This window comes from Centropristis striata, chromosome 11 (assembly GCF_030273125.1).
Source record: "Centropristis striata isolate RG_2023a ecotype Rhode Island chromosome 11, C.striata_1.0, whole genome shotgun sequence".
NCBI lineage: Eukaryota > Metazoa > Chordata > Actinopteri > Perciformes > Serranidae > Centropristis > Centropristis striata.
In genome coordinates, this window is record NC_081527.1 from 4,517,589 (window position 1) to 4,537,072 (window position 19,484).

General features: G+C 36.1%; 1 protein-coding gene across 1 annotated transcript in view; it reads right to left on the reverse strand.

Moving 5' to 3' along the window:
- Positions 1 to 19,484, reverse strand: part of LOC131981050 (vasoactive intestinal polypeptide receptor-like) — a 38,870-nt gene that overhangs the window by 7,636 nt on the left and 11,750 nt on the right. Inside the window, exons 4-6 of the mRNA XM_059345340.1 lie at positions 9,076 to 9,185; positions 8,387 to 8,484; positions 4,383 to 4,512 (exon numbers count right to left, since the gene is read on the reverse strand). Of these exons, the coding sequence (XP_059201323.1) occupies positions 4,383 to 4,512; positions 8,387 to 8,484; positions 9,076 to 9,185 (338 nt within the window). The remainder of the gene's footprint in view (positions 1 to 4,382; positions 4,513 to 8,386; positions 8,485 to 9,075; positions 9,186 to 19,484) is intronic.

The following is a 19,484-nucleotide window of genomic DNA, read 5'->3' on the forward strand; positions in this document are numbered from 1 at the left end:
ACAAAATGACTCAAAAAAGACACAAAATTATTATACAAAGAGACAGAATTACCAAAGAAAGACACACAATTACTAAAAAACAACAACAAAATGACCCATGAGTCATGGTCTAACACTTCTAAATCTAACACTTTTTTTTTTTATCTTGGTAAGAAACTAATAATCATCAGGTCACTCTGCTCGGGCCAGTTCATCACTGCTGGCAGCTTTAATTTATCTTGTTTTAAGAGTTAATTTCTCATTTTAAGTGTTCAACATGCTTATTTATAGATTTAATCATTTTAATTTAAGAAATCTTGTCAAGTGAAATTATCTGTCCATGCAGCAAGATCATTTTATTCTGGTATTATGTGGTTTGAACTGGTTTTATTCTGGTTTGAACTGGTTTTATTCTGGTTTTAACTAGTTTTATTCTGGTTTTAACTAGTTTTATTTTGGTTTTATGTGGTTTTATTCTGGTTTGAACTTTGATCTGGTTTTATTCTGGTTTTAAGTGGTTTTATTTTGGTTTTAACTAGTTTTATTTTGGTTTTATGTGGTTTTTATTCTTGTTTTAAGAGTTAATTTCTTATTTAAAGCGTTCAACATGCTTATTTCTAGATTTAATAATCTTGCCAAGGTAAATTATCTGTCCATGCAGCAAGATCATTTCCCTCAGATTTACTGTTTTTTATCTTGTATTTAGACACACCTTTTTTTTGCAGTGTTGTTCTGCATAGTTGTCTCTTATGTTCATAATTTTCTTCAAATGTTTAACCATACTGAAAGGGTTAAAACTTGACATCATGTATGGAGTGCAATGAAGAAAATAAACAAAAGGTGCTATGGAGGTGCTCCACACAGCTGATTGTAATGTATATTCTATAACTATAATACAGCAAAATACAAGTCAATATAGTTAATTTCATATTTTAAGTGTTCAACATGCATCTTAATTTAAGAAATCTTGTCAAGTGAAATTATCTGTCCATGTAGCAAGATCATTTCCCTCAGATTTAGTGTTTTATCTGGTTTTAGACACCATTTTTTTGCAGTGTGGCTAATTGCATTACCGCTGAATGTAGATCAATGATATTTTATTACAACTCAAATGAAGACAAATGTATTAGCCAGTGGATGAGGCAACACACAGAATGTTTTTAGTAGATTACTGTGAAATGAGTATCGACTCCTCGCTTATGACACAGCGATTTAGACTTGGCAATTAAATCAGTAAAAGCAGCAGTGAGAAGATAATAATTATCATCATAATTAATAATATAATTAGAAGAAACTCTACAGGGGTTACCTCATATACTGTTGCACTGATTATAGTAATTATGACTCCTCGGCTGATTCAGTCTGCAATTAAAGTGTCTTTGAGATTCATCTTAATTGCTAAAGGAAGATGCTGTTTGGTGTAACATTACTTATGTAACAACAGTTAGTGAACAGCTTAAAGTGAGACTTTTTAGGAGAGATGGTCACTGAGAATGAGGGCACAAACAACATGGGATAAAAGTATAACAGTAACACAAGAAGAATCACTTAATCAATACCAATAAATCAATATCTAGCTTCATGTTGTGACCCTTAAATACCAGAAGATACTGGTTCTATATCAGACCAAGTAATGCCTCCGATACATCAGAAGACTTTGAAAAGATTTGGAAAAGACTCCTGGAAAACACCTGCTCACATCTAAAGACAAGTGTTTAGATCATGGGTCTCAAACTCGCGGCCCGCGGGCCAATTGTGGCCCTCGTGACAATATTTTGTGGCCTCCACCTTGATATAAAAGTTTAGTGTGAGTTTTATATGAATGGCACTTTACCGTGTTGTGTGTGGAAGGTCCCTTTAATTACTTTTTTTTTGTTAATTTTGTGTCTTTTTAATAATTTTGTGTCTTTTTTAATAATTGTATGTCTTTTTTGGTAATTTTGTGTCTTTTTTGGGTCATTTTGTAAATTTTTTTGATCATTTTGTGGTCAATTTGTGTCTTTTTTGGTCATTTTGTTTCCTTTTTTAGTCATTTTGTGTCTCTTTTGGTCATTCTGTGTCTTTTTTGTCGTTCTGTGTCTTTTTAAAGTAATTTTGTGTCTTTTTTTGGTCATTTTGTGTCTTTTTTGTCATTGTGGGTCTTCTGTGGGTTTTTTAGTAATTCTGTCTTCTCATTTTGTGTCTTTTTTAAGTAATTATGTGTCTTTTTGTGTCTTTTTTTTGTGTCTTTTTTAGTTCTTTAGTCCAACATAAAATGTAATTTTGAATCTTTTTTTTCTACTTTCAAAACACTATCATGCTCAATAAAGAATTTTAAATGTTGCAAATGTGACCAAAGGTGTCAAATCTAACATATAAGAGGGTTCCATCCAGTTCTATCATTTTATACTAAATCTATTTGAGCTTGTCTCCAGTTTTACTTGGTATATCATCATCAAACTGAAACTGGCCTCATGGAGTTTACAGCCAGAACTTTAGAGGTAAATTTACAGTAGGGCTCCACGCTGCTTTGTTTTCTAGTCTGATGGAGGCAACAAGTCTGGATTATTTGGAGCTTTTGGACACTCCACAGGGTTAATATGTTTTACATTTCTTTTTAGAAACAGTTGTGGAGGTTGGCAGCTGTGTTTGGCCCAGAGAAAATCTAAACCGAACCATTAACAAGCAGCACTTAGACAGTAAAGCAGGTGATTTACAGTGTGCTGATCTAATCCTCTGTGGTAATAAAGCAGTGGATTCAGCTGAGAAAACACCGATGACGTTGATCGATCAAATAAAATAAAATAAAATAACCTCACTACAAGAAGCTGAATCCAATCCAGCCGCTTATCTTAACTCCTTATCTAAACTCAGCACTTACAGTGTTGCTAGGCTCATGTTGTCGAGATAAAGTGATAAAAACATATCAAAACTCTAAATGTGATTTATTGACAAAAGCTCGGTGCTAATGCTCAGCAAACAGGAACTCTCACAACATCCTGCTGGACAGGTGAATGAGGAAACGGCGTCTCAGGAGAGAAAGGGACTCGGCAAACACGGATACACCCACGAGCACTTGAGAGCTTAAATGTTGAGTAAACTCCCAGACAAAGCGCTACAGTCAGTAAAGTCTGCGAGAGTGATTGAACAGATGCAGTTTGCCGGCTCGTACATCAGATTAATGCCTCAACTTGATCTATGATGCAGGACTTTATTATTATGCAGGGAAGAAAATCAATAAAATGTAATAAAATGGGCATGTTGGCAAGTGAGATGGTGCGTTCATGAGCAAAGAGAGGAGCCTACACTGTAAAAAACAAACCATCTGTTTAATTTAAAATAGCGGCAGCTGTGGTTGCCAGAACTTCACCGTAAAAAAAAGTGTTTTCTACTGTACACTGTAACACATTTCTGTAAGAAAACAGCCAAATTGTGACAGTAACATTATGTTTTCCATTAAAAAGGTATTATACTGTAGAAAACAATGCATTCTGGGCAATATTTGTAGGTAGTTTGCCATTTCCCATAAAATATATGATATATATATATATATATATATATATGTGATATTTTCTAAGTCTCTTCTTGTACACAATTTTTTAATGGCTGTATATTACTTAACTAACTCATTCAGTATATGGTATATTAAGACCCTGTTCTTCTACAGGGATGAAAAAAGTCCCCACAAAAGCCCACTTTGGACGGCTCGTATTCAAATTGCCTATGAGAATTTACAGACTGGACGCTAAGGGGTTAACATCCCCTACGGCTCTGTGACTGCAGCTGGGAGAGACTGCTGCAGGAGGACTGTGCCAATTCGACTCGTTCTGACTCTAAGAACGAGTCTCCAAAAGTCTCCAATAACACCAGAAAATGTTGCTAGATATATCACTAGTCGCTTTTTTGAAAAATCGCTAAGGGGGTGTGAAAAGTCGCTGAATATAGCTACAAAGTCGCTAAGTTGGCAACACTGCGTCGCTGGCTTTTACAAATGTTGCGTGTTGTTGTGGCATCGAGTACTACGTCACAGCCTGCTTAGTGTTCTATCCAATCAGTAACCAGGCTTTTATCAGGGGAGAAAAAAGACCCTGCTCTTCTACAGGGACAAAAAAAGTCCCGACAAAAGTCCGCTCCGGACGGCTCATATTCAAATTAGGGGCGTTTCGGCGAATGAGACCCGCCTCATTCCGGGTATTGGACTGTAGTGGAAGCAGCCCTACTGTGTCCTTGTGACATTATGGTATTTCTCCTTTAATTTTACATGTGTTTTCTACAGTTTAAAAGCTTTGCACGATTCCTTGATTTACGGTAATTAAAAGCATCTACTATGGTGATATTCAATTTTAAATTTTACACCCTATTTCTGACGCAATTTGAGTGTGTTTTACTGTAATTTCTACAAATGTTTTTTACAGTGTACTCACTGGTGACTGGCAGTTGTCCGTCTCTCCGACGTCATACAGAACCACGTCCTTGATGAAGACAGCCACAGCTTTCAGGATGAACGACACAAACAGATGCATGTGGATGTAGTTTCTTGTGCAGTGCAGCTTCCTGTAAAAGTAGATGAGTCAGCAGTTAGATGTTTTAACTCATTCAGAACCCACCTTGAACTTATTATTGACCTTATTGAATCTGGCACCCAACAAACACCCCATTACAAAAAAACTAAAACTAATAAAAACTAAACTAGAACTAAGCATTTTCCAAAGAATAAAACTAATTAAAACTAGCAAACTCACTCTAAAAAAAGAACTAAAAACTGAAACTAATGAAAAATCCCAAACTATTATAACCTTGCTGCAGGAGGACTGGGCCGATTGTGAGTGCTTTGGGACGGCGCCTGCTACTCGTCAAGAAGAGTAGGAACGAGTCTCCAAAAGTCTCCAGTAACCAGAAAAAGTCGCCAGATTTGTCTCTTGCTGCTTTTTTGAAAAAAGTAGCTGTATGGGAACAGAGGCCGAGGGGAACTAACTAGTGGGCAGAGCCAAAAAAAACTCAGCCGCTTTCCAAAAAGTACTCAGAAAGCACTCAGTGGAAACACGCCTAATAACAGTTAGATCTAGATCCCCTCGAAAAGTTATGTTCAATGGACTGGATGGTGGATCTGAACTGGTTAAATCAAGAATGAAAAGCAACAACCATAATTCTTCTAAAGAAATGAATTCCCTCTGATTAAAAGAGCTCAACAGGAATTTTCATGACCAAAAATCATCTGATAAAGTGTTTGTTTATTGCACTAAAGTATGCTGTTGAAATAAATATTAAGGGAATATCCACCAGACACTTCAGACACTTCAGACTTAAATCACGGGGGGAAACATCCACAGAAATAATGTGTTTTTGACCTGAGGAAAGTAGTCATTATGAGCACTCACTGAACATGTAAAGCTACATATAACTGTCAAGAATATGTCTGTTTCATACCTGTAGCATGTCGATATCCAGTGAAACATATATTTATCATACACTGCAAAAAAGCCGACTTGTATTTTTTGGCCTAAAACAGTGATTTAAGTTAGTAAAACTTGGAAATACAAATTAATATTGACATTTAGGGCAATAATGTAAGTTAGCACAACAAAGGAAGCCAGTTGTCTGCTCAAAAACAAGTTGGTGAGTTGTTGTTACTTATATCTTTAAGTTGGGGTTCAAAACAAGGGACAATAGTTCTGATAACTCTTATTTCTTTGTTGTGAAATGAGGGAAAGCCAACTTTCCGAGTTGGCAATGCACTTGAAGTCTCATTGTGGCTGTGCTGCCTCGAGCTGGAGTCCACACAGACATCAACCCTTAATTAAATTGATTAAAATGATACAGGAATTTTATTCTGAGTTGTGTTGTGTAGTGTCATACGTCGTTGGAGAAGGCGACCCACATATTTTCAACATTTAAACACAAAGAGGTTTTTGTTCATTAGCGAAAGCTAGCAGCTAACTGATGCTAGCGGCTAACCGATGCTAGCGGCGCTGCTTGTTACAGCTACAAGAGTAGCCGTTAGCGTATCAATGCTAACGCAAAATTGTGGTTGCAACATTAGCTGACATTTCATAGCAGCGTTACAATCGTGCCAATTCAGCACATTGCAGAAGTTAGCAGAAGTAAGGATTAAAAGTTATTACAATGTAAAATTATAAGTTAGTACAACTTACAGTTGAGTTGACAAAAATCAGAATTCAGAGTTGAGCAAAATCCAAAACAAAACTTAAAATATTTAGTTTAATTGTCCAACTTAAAATTCTATCGAAGTTTGTTGCCTTGAAATTTTGAGTTCACCCAACTTTTCTTTTTTTACAGTGCAGACACTTCAGACTTAAATTGCGGGGGAAAACATCCACAGAAATAATGTGTTTTTGACCTGAGGAAAGTAGTCATTATGAGCACTTACTGAACATGTAAAGCTACATATAACTGTCAAGAATATGTCTGTTTCATACCTGTAGCATGTCGATATCCAGTGAAACATATATTTATCATACAGGAACAAATGTGAAACACCCTCGACATTCAGCACAGTGGTAAATGAGAACTAATCAGAGTTTTCAAAGAGAAAATCTCACTAATGTAAATCCTCTCCTGGGTGTTCTCAAACAAATGCCTTCCTGGTGAGCTTGTGATTGTAAATGCATGAGGCGAGTCATCGGTGTGATGACACACACAGCTGCCTGAACACAGCATCTGCAGCTGGACGTAAACAGAAAACGCTGTTCATATCCTGTTAAACAGCCCAAACCACTGGCATTTTATAAACACAATCTCTTGTTGTTTAGTCCGTAACACACAAACACTCCAAATGCTAAAAAACACACCCAACTAGCTGAACAGACCGGCTTGTTTATTAAAAGCAACACACACCAGCTACTTCAACTTACTCTATAATGATCAGTGTGTCATGCCAACATGCACACAAACACTTTTCCTCTTCAACCCCAGAAGCTGGATCAGTCTGTGGATAAACTTATTTTTTTTTTAGTTTTTAATAAAATGTTTTTAAAATGTTTATCCAAGCTTTGTGGTTTGTTCAGAGATTCAGGCTCTAATATGTTTTACTTAATTGATACATCAGATTTTACTCTGAACCTTTGATGTTCAGCAGCCTGTCAATCAACCCTGAGCTGCTTGTTTCAGGAGGAATTAACTGTTTTCCAACTGATTAAACTTTCTGAAACTTTTTTCCTTCTTGGGAGTGGATGCTATTGAAACTGGACTTTAAGAAACAACCTGTGGAGCTTTATACAGACAATGTCTTCTACCTCCCTAATCGATATTTTCTCCCTGAATTTTTACTGTATTTCAAATGTATATGTGCATCTATGCAGATGTGCTAAAACATTTCATCGTGATTTCTTAGAACTACTGTAAATAGAGCAGTGGATTCTTATGGGTTAACCCATAAGAACCCATGGTGACACCCGTGTAATAAACACTATAAATCTTCTATAATCTCCCATATTCAGCTTTATGCTTCACATTAACTCATTAAATCCCTAAGCAACGTATACTCAACACCCTGGTGTGGTGGTCATGTGACAGGAAGTGACTCCTAAATGTGGCTGTGACTGGAAACAGAAATGTAGAAAAGTAGCTAATTTCAAAAAGCTTATTTTTTGTTACGAGGCTGAATTTAAACCCATTTAACAATTCTAATCAGTTAACAGGGTGTCCTGTATTACATTTAACTTGTTCTGACCATATTTACTGAACAAATTAAAGTCACACTTTTTGATATATGTTATGGAGATGCAAACAAAAAAGGCAAATGGTTATTTGTTATTATTTATTATTCATTTATTATTTTGTAACATAAAAACTAATCTGAAAAATAATTTGGTGTTAAACAGCACTATTAATGTCACAATTTTGATTAATGTAGAGATGCAAAGAAAAAGGAACATTTGTGTCTCTGTAAGCAGAAAATGTGTCTAGTTTTTTTAAATTTTAAAATAAGAAATATTATAAACATAAATTCCATAAATGCCCATTGCAACATATATGTCACATCACAGATCTTTGACATTTACGGGTAGTATTTTTTTTTTTTTTAAACATCAGAAATGTGTTCTATGTGGTCCACTTATGGAACACATCCTTTAAGGATAACTGGGTCTGGGTTCTTATGGGTTAAGGACAAAAGGGAACATGCTGGGAACAACAGCAGCCCGTCTAAGTGCTTTGACTTTATGGCCGCTTGCAGTTTGTTTAAGAAATGTCGCAACAGCAGATAATGTCAGATTTGCACTTCTTGAGCCCACAAAATCTGTCAGAGTCACATTACTGTGTGAAAAACACTGTAAAACCTCTATAAAATGCAGGAAATGTGGTGTGAGATGAGAGATCGAGGTGGGTTTTATCGCTTTAAATGATGGAAAAAGGTGTTTGATTGTCTTTATACAGGGACATTAAGAAGCAGGTTGACGGATGTCCTTACCGAAAGAGACAAAGTATGATGATGGCCGCCGTCAGAGACACCAGGGACACGCTGTGACCGATGGTGTATCCCACTTTGATGGCGTCGAAGAATTCTCCCTGCAACAACACATCCAGTTACACAGTTCAGTCAAACGGTTCACAAGTCTGACATTTACAACCTGGTCTCACAGGAATCCGTGAAATAGCCACGGAATCACTCAAATTTCCGTGAAACAGACACGGATTTCGCTACAATGCAAGTTAATGACAGTCATATCCCGTGGCTATTCCAACATACGAACTGATTATGTACATTCACTGAGTGAATATTTAGAAAATAAAACGTATATTTCTCGCTAGAAATGTGATTAAAATCCATTTTTATGCAGAAACTAAGTCAAAATATTATTTTTTTCACTAAAAATGAGAGAACTGTCCGCCATGTTTTTTGTTCTGACCGCTGGGACCTTGAAAGTCACGTGACTTGGAACAAACCAATAGGAACAAATATCCATGGAATAGCCACGGGATATGACTGTCTTTAACTTGCATTGTAGCGAAATCCGTGTCAGTTTCACGGAAATTTGAGTTATTCCGTGGCTATTCCACGGATTTTGAGTTAAGCGAATCCGTGGCTATTCCACAGATTCTTGTGAGACCAGGTTTGACATTAAAGATGAAGCTTTGGAGTGTAACGCGTTGCCATACCGACGTATTATCATCTATGGTGTTGTTGGGGTTGTATCCACAGTCCATTATGTACGAGTCGATGCTGATGGGGGTCCAGCCGTCCTCAGTGCAGGTCTTTGACAGGTTACCTAACGAACACAGGGACAGAAGGAACACTACATTACTCCTGCAAGAATATAAGGCACTGCTCAGTAGAGTAGAGCTCATTGAAGTAGAGCTCAGTAGAGTAGAGTCCATTAAAGTAGAGATCAGTAGAGTAGAGTTCATTAAGGTAGAGCTCAATAGAGTAGAGTTTGTTAAAGTAGAGCTCAATAGAGTAGAGTTTATTAAAGTAGAGCTCAGTAGAGTTTGTTAAAGTAGAGTTTGTTAAAGTAGAGCTCTGTAGAGTAGAGTTTGTTAAAGTAGAGCTCTGTAGAGTAGAGTTTGTTAAAGTAGAGCTCAGTAGAATAGAGTTTGTTCAAGTAGAGTTTGTTAAAGTAGAGCTCTGTAGAGTAGAGTTTGTTAAAGTAGAGCTCAGTAGAATAGAGTTTGTTAAAGTAGAGCTCAGTAGAGTAGAGTCCATTAAAGTAGAGCTCAGTAGAGTATAGGTTATTAAAGTAGAGCTCAGTAGAGTTTGTTAGTCATTGCTCTGTCAGATTCAATGTGTTTCAATTAGAATTCATTATTTATATAACCATAATTATAATATTGTGTGTGTGTGTGTGTGTGTGTGTGTGTGTGTGTGGGAAGGTGTATGAGCCACAAGGCAAAGCTTCCTCTACATTCACTCACACTTCATAATGTCCCACTGAGATCTATGCGTCTCACTGGAATACTCCCAAATATTAAAGGAACTAGAAGGAATGACTGAAGGGGATCAGTCGTCCCACTGGCTCAGACATGCCGGGACGGTTCCCATGTGTATTTCCCTCCATCTGCTTCCTAATTACTCTCAGGGTGCAGATACACAGATATTTTTACCCCGGCCTGCACATTGGGGCAGAAGTGAAAGGTCCAAGTGCATTAGAGTGACCATAAAGAGAAGAGAGGGCACTTCCATGTGAAATAGAGCGCCGTACAATATGTAACAGTAAACTACAGCCCACTAGACTTTTTGGTAATTTTTGTGTCTTTTATTAGTCATTTGGTGTCTTTTTTGGTCATTTTGTGTCTTTTGTGTCTTTTTTTGTCCGTTTGTGTCTTTTATTAGTAGACTAGAAATCAGTTGAGCATTGAAGAATGGCGCTCAGAAGAGTACAGTAGAGCTCAATAGAGGAGAGCTCATTAAAGTAGAGCTCACTAGAGTAGAGTTCACTAAAGTGGAGCTCAGTAGAGTAGAGTTAATTTAAGTAGAGCTCAGTAAAGTAGAGTTTGTTAAAGTAGAGCTCAGTAGAGTAGAGTTCATTAAAGTAGAGCTCCGTAGAGTAGAGTTTGTTAAAGTAGAGCTCAGTAGAGTAGAGTTCATTAAAGTAGAGCTCCGTAGAGTAGAGTTTGTTAAAGTAGAGCTCAGTAGAGTTCATTAAAGTGGAGTTTGTTAAAGTAGAGCTCAGTAGAGTAGAGTTCATTTAAGTAGAGTTTGTTAAAGTAGAGCTCAGTAGAGTAGAGTTAGTCAAAGTAGAGCTCAGTAGAGTTTGTTAAAGTAGAGCTCAATAGAGTAGAGTTCATTGAAGTAGAGCTCAGTAGAGTAGAGTTTATTAAAGTAGAGCTCAGTAGGGTAGAGTTCATTTAAGTAGAGTTTGTTAAAGTAGAGCTCAGTAGAGTAGAGTTAGTCAAAGTAGAGCTCAGAAGAGTTTGTTAAAGTAGAGCTCAATAGAGTAGAGTTCATTGAAGTAGAGCTCAGTAGAGTAGAGTTCCTTAAAGTAGAGCTCAGTAGAGTAGTTTATTAAAGTAGAGCTCAGTAGAGTAGAGCTTGTTAAAGCAGAGCTCCACTCAGTAAACTAGAGCTCAGTAGATTACACTAGAGCAGTGTACAGTAGAATAGAGTGCAGCTCAGTAGAGTAAACTTTAGAGTAGGGTGCAGTAGGTTAGGGCTCAGGGACGTAGTCAAGAGCTCAGAAGGGTAGAGCTCTTAGAGTAGAGTGATAAACTAGAGCTCAGAGTAGAGTTCAGTAAAGTCCAGCAGTCTACAGGTGATTAGATGAGTATCAGTAGTGTGTAGCAGGCCTGAGTTCAGTAGAGCAGATAAGAACAATCTGTACAGACTGAATGACAGTGAATGGATTTCTATATTTACGTCTAGTCTGTTTCTACCCAGCACTACCTCTCAGTCAACGACAGCTGCATAATAAGAGCCTTCTACAGAAAGAGAAAAACGATCCGTCACTTAAACAACATCAGAATCTGATGAATGCTCTATTTTTGTACTCTGTTCCAGCCTTTTTAGGAAATTGACCGGAGTAAACAGTCATATTTCACTAAATGTGAATCACTTAACCGATAAAGAAATACTTCTTGGTGGCCTTGAGGTTCAGATCAGGGACCTTTGTTGCATCTCATGCCATGTTTCCTGTCTGTCTCATGTATCTGCCACTGGAGGCCAAAATATCAAGACTTTATCTTATTATCAAACATTGTTATGCATGTCAAAATACTTTGGAAAAGCATTTTATGGCTTCCTTTAACTCTATGTAGTCTAGGGCTATTTTGTCCATTTTTGAAGCCTTTTCGTGTCTTTGTAAGTCATTTGGTGTCTTTTTTGGTCAGTTTGTGTCTTTTTTTGGTCATTTTGTTTCTTTTTTTTGCCATTTTGTGTCTTTTTTTTAGTAATTTTGTGTCTTAATGTGTCTTTTTTAGTCATTTTGTGTCTTTTTTGGTCATTTTGTGTCTCTTTTTGATCATTTTGTGTCTTTTTTAGTCCTTTAGTCCAACATAAAATGTGATGTTGTATTTTTTTTAACTTTCAAAACCCTATCATGCTCAATAAAAATTTTAAATGTTGCAAATGTGAACAAAGGTGTCGAGGTGGGGCGATAGGAGTTTGACTTTCGTGAGATGATTTTTTTCCCTAAACTGGAAGAAAGTGCAGAAATATGCAGATGAGACACTAATGATAGATTAGATTTAAAAACCCTTCTTACATTCTCCAGGAGGCCTATCTAATCTCACAGTAAGAAGCACAGATTGACATCTCAGTCTCTTTTTGTGTAATATTTATTTGTAGCATTTCCTCATCTTCTCTCCTGTCAATAAAAGAAAGGAAGCTGCGTGTGTTGGCGACAGAATTAATCCCTGCCCTGAATGCTCATTGCTCATTTTGGAAGTCAGCTCTGTCTCTACTGTGTTAAAGTGTTCATGTGTTAATGTATTTTAGTCCTTTTGGTCATTTAATCTCTTTTTTGTGTCATTTTGTGTCTTTTTTTAGTCATGTTGTATCTTTTTTTAATCATTTTGTGGTCAATCTGTGTCTTTGTCGGTCAATTTGTGGGTTTTTTTTGTCATTTTGTGCCTTTTTTTTGTCATTTCGTGTCTTTTTTTGGTCATTTTGTGTCTTTTTTTGGTCATTTTATATATTTTTTGGTTAATTTGTGTCTTTTTTGGTCATTTTGTTTCCCTTTTTGGTCATTTTGTGTGTTATTTTAGTCATTTAGTGTGTTTTTTTAGTCATTTTGTGTCTTTTTTTTAATCATTTTGTGGTTAATTTGTGTCTTTGTTGGTCAATTTGTGTTTTTATTTGTCATTTTGTGCCTTTTTTGGTCATTTTGTGTCATTTTTTGGTCATGTTGTGCCTTTTTTGGTCATTTTGTGTCTTTTTTGGTCATTTTGTGTCTTTTTTTTGTGGTAATTTTATGTATTTTTTTGGTCAATTTGTGTCTTTTTTGGTCATTTTGTTTCCCTTTTTGGTCATTTTGTTTCCCTTTTTTGTCATTTTGTGTTTTTTTTTGTCATTTTGTTTCTTTTTTGGGCCATTTTGTGTCTAATCTGGCAGTAAGAAGCACAGATTGACATCTCAGTCTCTTGTTGTGTAATATTTATTTGTAGCATTTCCTCATCTCCTCTCCTGTCAATAAAAGAAAGGAAGCTGCGTGTGTTGGCGACAGAATTAATCCCTGCCCTGAATGCTGCTGCTGTAGAAATCTAAATGTAGGACATTCCTCACATTTCCCAACCGGTATCGCTCCACAGCCCCTATCAAATTGGGTGTTGGGAAATGACCAACAATCCAAAGTCTTAGAATGTATTTGGCATTAAAATACGGTCAGCTCACAAATACCTGAGTGGCGTATTGCAGAGAAGACGGAGGCTTAGCTTCCTCCAACAACATGACAAGACACAAAGGCGGCGATAAGCCCGTGCTGTTTCAGCCCATGCCACCACTGGATCTGGCTTGTTTGAGGGATTGCCAGAAGAATGCTTTCATCATCCCCCCAAAACATGACTGCAAGGGATTTTCAGTGTCATGCACGCCAACGACGAGAGCTCAAACGAGTTAATCACCCGGGCATTGTTTTTAATTTTCAAGGCTTTTTTTAAAATCTTTGTTTTTCTGTCAATATTGTGCTTTATCCTTCCCTAATTATACCTCGGAGGAAGATTCATATCAGTATTATGGCATGTAGGTGAAAGCATTAACAGCCAGGCACTCTGTCACTCTGAGCTGGCCTGTGTTATTGAAAGAGATGAATGAAGCGTGTGTTTGTGTTAGAGCCACTAGGTAAAGAGTTCATGAGAATGGCAAACTCTATCTCAACTAAATTTATGACTTGGCCCCTGAATCTCTGTGGCGCCAGGTTTCGTAATGCTTGTTTTTATGTGTGTGAGGTTCAGAAAATGAATGAATGGCTCGGGATGTGTCAATAACTTGGGAGTCTTTCGCAAGTGACTGAGATAATAAGCTAAATTGATATTGTTCTACAGCAGGGGGAGTATCAAAATGAGCAAGAAAAGACACAAAATTACTAAAAAAGGACACAAAATGACAGAAAAAAGCTAAATTACTTAAAAAAGACACAAAATGAGCAAAAAAGACAGAAAAATACAAAAAAGACAAATGACCAAAAAAAGACACAAAATTACCAAAAAAGACACAAAATCACTAAAAAAAGACACAAAATGACCAAAAAAGACACAAAAATACAAAAAAAGACAAATGACCAAAAAAAGACACAAAATGACCAAAAAAGACACAAAATGACCAAAAAAAGGCACAAAATGACCAAAAAAGACACAAAAATACAAAAAAAGACAAATGACCAAAAAAGACACAAAATCACTAAAAAAGAGCACACAAAATAACAGCAAAAAACTAAATTACCTAAAAAAGACACAAAATGACCAAAAAAGACACAAAATGACCAAAAAAAGACACAAAATGACTAAAAAAGACAAAATTACCAAAAAAAAGACACAGAATTACCAAAAAGGACACAAAATTATTTTAAAAAAGATTATTTATTATCTATTATTTAAAAAGACACACCCAAAAAAGTAATTAAAGGGACCTTCCACACACAACACAGTAAAGTGCCATTCATATAAAACTCACATTAAACTTTCATATCAAGGTGGGGGCCACAAAATATCGTCACGAGGGCCACAATTGGCCCGCGGGCCACGAGTTTGAGACCCGTGTTCTACACTGTACTACATTCACACACAAAAAAAGAGCAACTTCTGAAAAGAATACGTCATATTTTTGTAACCTCTCGGGGTTGTGAAAGCTTTTCAAAATAAAATGAATCGACTGTAAAATGCACAGCGGTCGAGCTACAACAACAAGCCTGTTTTCCTACAGAAATGCTCACATTTGGAGTTGAAATGTGACTGCAACAGTAATTTACAATGCACAGAATCCCACACTGTATATCACCAGCCCTTAATGAAGTCCTCCTTACATGACCTGGGAGCAGCGCAGCTTTAACCAGCTGAGACCTTGTTGATTTACTACATAATTGAAATCATGCACATGAGCGCAGCACAGGCCACTTGTCATCTCACCTCCTTCTCTTTCTGCAAAGGCCCCTTCGCTTCATCCTGCACTCTAAAAAATGACACTGGCTCAACTTAAAAAAAAATGTTGTAACAATTTGCATTTATCTTTATAAGTCATTCCAACTAAGACATTATTGAGTATTTCCCATGACACTTTTATAGCTGAAATAACTCAATTAGTCTAGTACAACCAACATGATTTGTTTTGTCCTCTACAAGTTTAATAATGTTGTACCAACTCAATATTTATATCAACGTTTTAGTGTTCATAAGTGGTCAAATTACTCTATTTAAGTTGTTGTAACTCCTTTATTTTACTTTCTTTCTACTCCAAAAAGTCCATGCAAATTGTTTCCTCAATTGTGTCTTTTTTTGGTCATTTTGTGTCTTTTTTTAGACATTTTGTGTCTTTTTGTGTCTTTTTTTGTCATTTTGTGTCTTTTTTGGTCTTTTTGTGTCTTTTTTTGGTCATTTTGTATCTTTTTGTGTCTTTTTTTAGTCACGTTGTGTCTTTTTGTGTCTTTTTTTGGTCATTTTGTGTCTTTTTTTAAGTCATTTTGTGTATTTTTGTGTCTTTTTTTGGTCATTTTGCGTCTTTATTTAGACATTTTCTGTCTTTTTGTGTATTTTTTTGGTCATTTTGTGTCTTTCTTGGTAATTTGTGTCTTTTAGTGTATTTTTTTGGTCATTTTGTGTCTTTCTTTGGTCATTTTGTGTCTTTTTGTGTCTTTTTTTTGGTCATTTTGTGTCTTTTTTTTGGTCATTTTGTGTCCTTTTTTAGTCATATTGTGTGTTTTTAAGTCAAACTAACTAACCTCCTGAATCTTTTCTTAGAGTGGACCCTGCACAGTGGGGGCGTGTTCATTCTGTGAACCTTTGACATGTTGGTGAAATATACCTTTTCCACAAATCTGGCAATTCTTCACGTGTCCTCTCTCTATTTCCCTGGAGTGTTTCCCTCTCTCAGGTCACTCTATCTCCCATCTGGGTCACATCACAGCTTCCCAGAAGCCCCCTCTCCACTGCACCAGGCCTTCACAGGCTGCTTATAAATCCTCGCTCTGAGCCCCTCTCATGTTCTAGATATGATAGAAATACTGGCTAGATTACAGGGCCAGGAACCCCCCGACCATATATGCAGAGGCACTCAGGTGTGTGAAACCACTGAAATGACTTACAGCTGAAATCTGTAACTTTATATTTGCTCAAAGCACAGCACAGGTAATGAATGGGTCATATGGCTTGAGTTTGTAAAGTTGTTCAACCTATCCTGTGTCACACACATGAACAAAAACTGACATATTTATAAATGTTTTTGGCAGCAGATCAGGTTAAATGCTATGGACAAGAGGTGGGTATTCATCTTAACCCTTTGATGCACAACAGTGCTTTTATTTTGAAGGCGATTTACGTATGTCTGAGTTACCCGAGTTACCTAGGTCAGCTATTCTCAACCTTGGGGTCGGGACCCCAGTTGGGGTCGCAAGATGATTTCTGGGGGTCGCCAAATAATTTTGGAAGTCAGCTCTTTGGTCAATTTGTGTCTTTTTTGGTAATTTTGTGTCTTTTTTGGTAATTGTGTGTCTTTTTTTTGGTGATTTTGTGTCTTTTTTGGTGATTTTGTGTCTTTTTTTGGTGATTTTGTGTCTTTTTTGATCATTTGGTGGTCAATTTGTGTCTTTTTTGGTCATTTTGTTTCCTTTTTTGGTCATTTTGTGTCTTTTTTGATCATTTTGTTTCTTTTTTTGGTCATTTTGTGTCTTTTTGTGGTCATTTTGTTTCCTTTTTTGGTCATTTTGTGTCTTTTTTGATCATTTTGTTTCTTTTTCTGGTCATTTTGTGTCTTTTTTTGGTCATTTTGTGTCTTTTTGGTCATTTTGTTTCCTTTTTTAGTAATTTTGTGTCTTTTGGTCATTTTGTGTCTTTTTGGTCAGTATGTGTCTTTTTTGGTCATTTTGTTTTACTTTTTTTGGTCATTTTGTGTCTTTTTTGGTAATTTTGTTTCTTTGTGATGATCTTTGGGTGATCTGAACTGTGCGTGTGAGGTTGTGTTCAGTGAGCGGGGGTCGCGGACAACATGCATGTTAAATTGGGGGTCGCAACTCAAAAAGGTTGATAACTACTGACCTAGGTAACCGTCAAAACCATTTTATACAGTCTATGGTCAAAACACGTATTGCTTTTTGCATAAAGTTAATAAATTACTGGTTTACTGCATAACATACATGCTCTATATTGTTTTTGTGGTTTGAATGTATGTTTAGTAGCATTAATTTATTTATTTTAAATCGTAGCTCCATGAAAATAAAAATTAGTTAAGACAACAAATATAGCCACTAATATATATGACAGAATAAAATAAACTTTAACAAACCTTGTTTCCTGTCAGTCAGCCACTATAGAAGCCTTTTTCATACTTTATATAAACTTTATATGAATTACGACGCACTCGTTATTATTCACCGTTCGTTTTTTCATTTAACCGTTACACACCTGTTATTTCCTGTCACTACCTTTCAAAATTAAAGCACCCGTTTCACACTGGACGGCGCCTTTTCAAAATAAAAGCATCACAACATTGTTAAACACCTATAAAATATACAAATAAGCTATATAATACAAAAACACCAATAGGAACCTTGCTAAAGGTCATTAACAGTTGTGTTAAAAATAAATGTTAAAGTGATATAGTGATTGGAGTATTTACTACTTTTTACTGCTATATTTGATTTACTCCACATTAACAGTCTTATCATAACATGTATTCTTATCAGTAGCAGCTCAAAACCAGATAATTTACTGTATTTTATATAGCGATTAAATTAATATATATATATAATATCTTTGCAATAAATTATTTTTATCATTCAGTATTCCAGGTTTTCCTCAATTAGTCTGTTTTTGATCATCATACATCCTAATTTTCATGTTTTCCTTTATTAATTTTTGAATAAAATCCTTTTTTGTGTCTTTTCTAATGCACAACATGGGTCAAAAATTACCCATATCCATTTTTTTAACTAAGTAGCTTGCTAAGCTAACTACGTAGCTAGCTTCTTGGCTAAGTAGTTAGCTTAGCAAGCTACTTAGCTATTTAATAATACAAAACCTTTTTTTCTTCATAAAGTATGAGAGGCAAAATGGAAATAATGATCTGTTGTTATCAAAAAACAAGATATTTAAATAATTCTTGGAATATTCAAACATAAAATAAGTTGATATCAAAAGATAGAGCACAGAAACACACAGCAAACATTATGTTACATGGGAAATTAATGCAGTTCATTTTTGACCCATGTTGTGCATCAAAGGGTTAATTGCTTTTTAGCCATGTGTAGGCATAGCATTTGTCATTTTGTGTCTTTTTGTGTCTTTTTTTAGGCACTTTGTGTCTTTTTATGGTCATGTTGTGTCTTTTTGTGTCTTCTTTTTTGTGTATTTTTTAGTCATTTTGTGTCTTTTTGTGTATTTTTTCGCCATTTTGTGTCATTTTGTGTCTTTTTGTGTCTTTTTTTGGTCATTTTGTGTCTTTTTTAGTCCTTTAGTCCAACATAAAATGTGATTTTAAATATTTTTTTTAACTTTCAAAACACTATCATGCTCAATAAAGAATTTGAAATGTTGCAAATGTGAACAAATGTGTCAAATCTAACATATTAGAGGGTTCCATCCAGTTCTATCATTTGATACTAAATCTATTTGAGCTTGTCTCCAGTTTTACTTGGTATATCATCATCAAACTGAAACTGGCCTCATGGAGTTTACAGCCAGAACTTTAGAGGTAAATTTACAGTAGGGTTAAAGAACTATACCAGTGCTTCACAAGCTCAATTAAAGCTGTTTGAAATCCATTAAAATGAACATTTCTCCAGGCACCAACCTGAAATTGAGCTTCTCTGCCAGCTGAATACAAACAAACATCTCCATCAGCTCTTAAGGCGTAACTACACCGAGGAGACTCGCTGTCTTAATTAACGATAAATGGAGATATACGGGAAACTCTGTTCAAACACACGTAGAATCCAGCCCATAAATCCTCAGGAGAGTTCCTTCATGCATAATTGCTGCTGCTACTGCTGCTGCTTCCCTGTGAGGGCTTGTCGTAGATTAAAGCAGAACAAATAAACAGAATGTGTCTTTGATGCGTCGGATGGGAAGTTGTTTGCCTTTTGTGTGACTCAGTTTTCCATGTGTTTTCAGTTTTACTGTGTTCTCTGTGATATATGAGACAGGAAACAGAGACAACAGGTGATCATGGGTCAGAGTGACATCATGAGTATGAGCCAGAGTATTCAGTGTACTTTGTGTTTCCTGTTTCTCATCTTGAATATGGAGAATATTGAGACTGAGACTGATTTGGAAAAGTTTTCTTGAAAACTATCGTGTCACACCTGCTCCCATCTAAAGACAAGAGTTTAGAGTTTTTAGTCCCAGTCTGGTCTCACACTGAGATTTTAGACGGACTGTTAATCTTGCAGGGGAACTATTTACAAGACATTACATTACAGGTCAGTTTGTGC